The following is a 2,113-nucleotide window of genomic DNA, read 5'->3' as shown; positions in this document are numbered from 1 at the left end:
CACAACTTTTGGAATGAGGACGTACTTTTTTTCTTCGAAAAATTTATCGATAACACACTGATAACTCTGCTAACTTTAGACTTTAGCTAAAAATGCCACAAATAATACGACTGACAAATGGACCGCTGTAACTGCTGATGAGATAAGGGTGTTTTTAGCCATTATCATAATGCAAAGTGTAGTGAAAAAACCAGAAATGAAAATGTATTGGTCTAAGAATCCATTAGTCACTACTCCATTTTTCCCGAAAGCTATGTCATGCAAACGGTTTGAAAGCATCAAACGATTCCTACATTTTACGAATAATGAAACTTACAATCCCGATACGCACCCAAATCCGAAATTGAACAAAATNTTTTCCCGAAAGCTATGTCATGCAAACGGTTTGAAAGCATCAAACGATTCCTACATTTTACGAACAATGAAACTTACAATCCCGATACGCACCCAAATCCGAAATTGAACAAAATTTTCCACTTTATGAACCATTGGTGAAGAAATTCCGTGAGTTGGTTGTCCCAGATAAATATATAACAATTGATGAAAGTCTTTTGTTGTATAAGGGGCGATTGGTTGGATTCAGTACATACCACTAAAAAGAGCACGGTTTGGGATCAAGACTTACATGCTGTGCGAGTCTAAAAGTGGCTACGTGTGGAATTTCATCATTTATACAGGTCAGGGAACAATAATTGATCCTGATTTTCTTCATTTGAATCTAGTGTCTGCTAAAGTGGTTATGTCTCTCTCTAAAGAACTTTTAGGGAAGGGATATTGCCTAACCATGGATAATTTCTATAATAGTCCGCAACTTGCTGACTTGCTATTGCAACACAAAACGGAGGTATATGGTACATTGAAATTGCAAAGAAAGGAAGTTCCAGAAGGGCTACGGAGAAAGATTCAGAGAGGCGAAATAATAGGTTATCAACGAGGAAAAGTTACTGTTATGAAATGGAGAGATAAGAAAGATGTATGCTTATTATCAACGGTTCACAATATCGACACCCAAGAAGTGGCAACAAAGTCAGGACCAAAGAGAAAACCAAAGGCTGTAATACAGTATAATGACACGATGGGGGGTGTTGACCGTGTAGACCAGCATTTAGCTGATTATGTTTTGCCGAGGAAACGGGGCAAGAAATATTATAAGAAAATATTTTTCCATCTTCTTGATCTTGCCCTATGGAACTCTTTCGTCCTTTATAAAATGGAAGGTGGTAAAAAATCGGCACTTACATACAGATTAGATATTGTCAAGTTGTCGATGGAAAAGTACCACAAGATGGAGTTTTCAGCAAAAAGAGGTCGACCGTCTACAGTTCTACCTCCATCTCGCCTAACTGGGCGTCATTTTCCAGAGTATATACCAGCTACTGAGAAGAAGGCCAACCCCACAAGTTAGTGCGGAATTTGCAGCAGGGTAAGGCACGCAAGAGGCGAGAAAGCAGATACTGGTGTCCAGACTGTGATGTAGCTTTGTGTGTAACCCCATGCTTCCGTGTTTACCACACAGTGGCAAACATTTGAATTGAGCCGTTAGGAATCAATTTCCGAGCTTCCAGGTTAGGGATTTTCTGTTTTTATTTGTTTTTTTTATATGTTCACTCGGAATTCAAATATGTTCACTGACTTGTATATAATAATTTTCTTGAAGTAATACTTGTTTTTTATTATGTACGAGTGCCCGTATTATCTCGTGTTAGAGAATTTGTATATTTTCAATAAATTATTACCCCACTCTAAATAACTTTTTACTATTTCTTTTGTCAGACGGAGGTTCGGTAATAAGTTTTCTCCAGAAGACACATTAAAAAAAATAGAACTTAAATTGGTTGACATACAGAAGAAAAATTGAGCGTTAAGCGGTTAAAGTTTTGGACCTAAAACAGGTAACTCGGGATTTCCGACATTATTCATGGTACCTAGCGTACCTCTAACCATTATAGACATGTAGCAGGTCTTTGGTCAGTTAGAAAAAATCATCAAAGTAAGCACTTCAATCAGTCATAAGAATACAGTCCACTCCAAAGTAAATAAACTAGTGCAAGCAACAAGAAGTTCCATCACAATATTTAAGGTAAAATATCTACTTATCATGTATCGAGACAAA

At 37.2% G+C, this 2,113-nt stretch overlaps 1 protein-coding gene across 1 annotated transcript; it reads left to right on the top strand.

Moving 5' to 3' along the window:
• Nucleotides 1–784: 784 nt before the first annotated feature.
• Nucleotides 785–1,405, top strand: LOC108913356 (piggyBac transposable element-derived protein 4-like). Its single transcript, XM_018718905.2, has one exon. It carries the CDS (start codon nucleotides 785–787, stop codon nucleotides 1,403–1,405), a length of 621 nt encoding a protein of 206 aa, XP_018574421.2.
• The last annotated feature ends 708 nt before the right edge of the window (nucleotides 1,406–2,113 follow it).

This window comes from Anoplophora glabripennis, unplaced genomic scaffold (assembly GCF_000390285.2).
Source record: "Anoplophora glabripennis isolate ALB-LARVAE unplaced genomic scaffold, Agla_2.0 scaffold840, whole genome shotgun sequence".
In the NCBI taxonomy this organism is placed as follows: domain Eukaryota; kingdom Metazoa; phylum Arthropoda; class Insecta; order Coleoptera; family Cerambycidae; genus Anoplophora; species Anoplophora glabripennis.
Note: the sequence above shows the minus strand (reverse complement) of the source record. Positions and strands in the feature narration are given on the sequence as shown.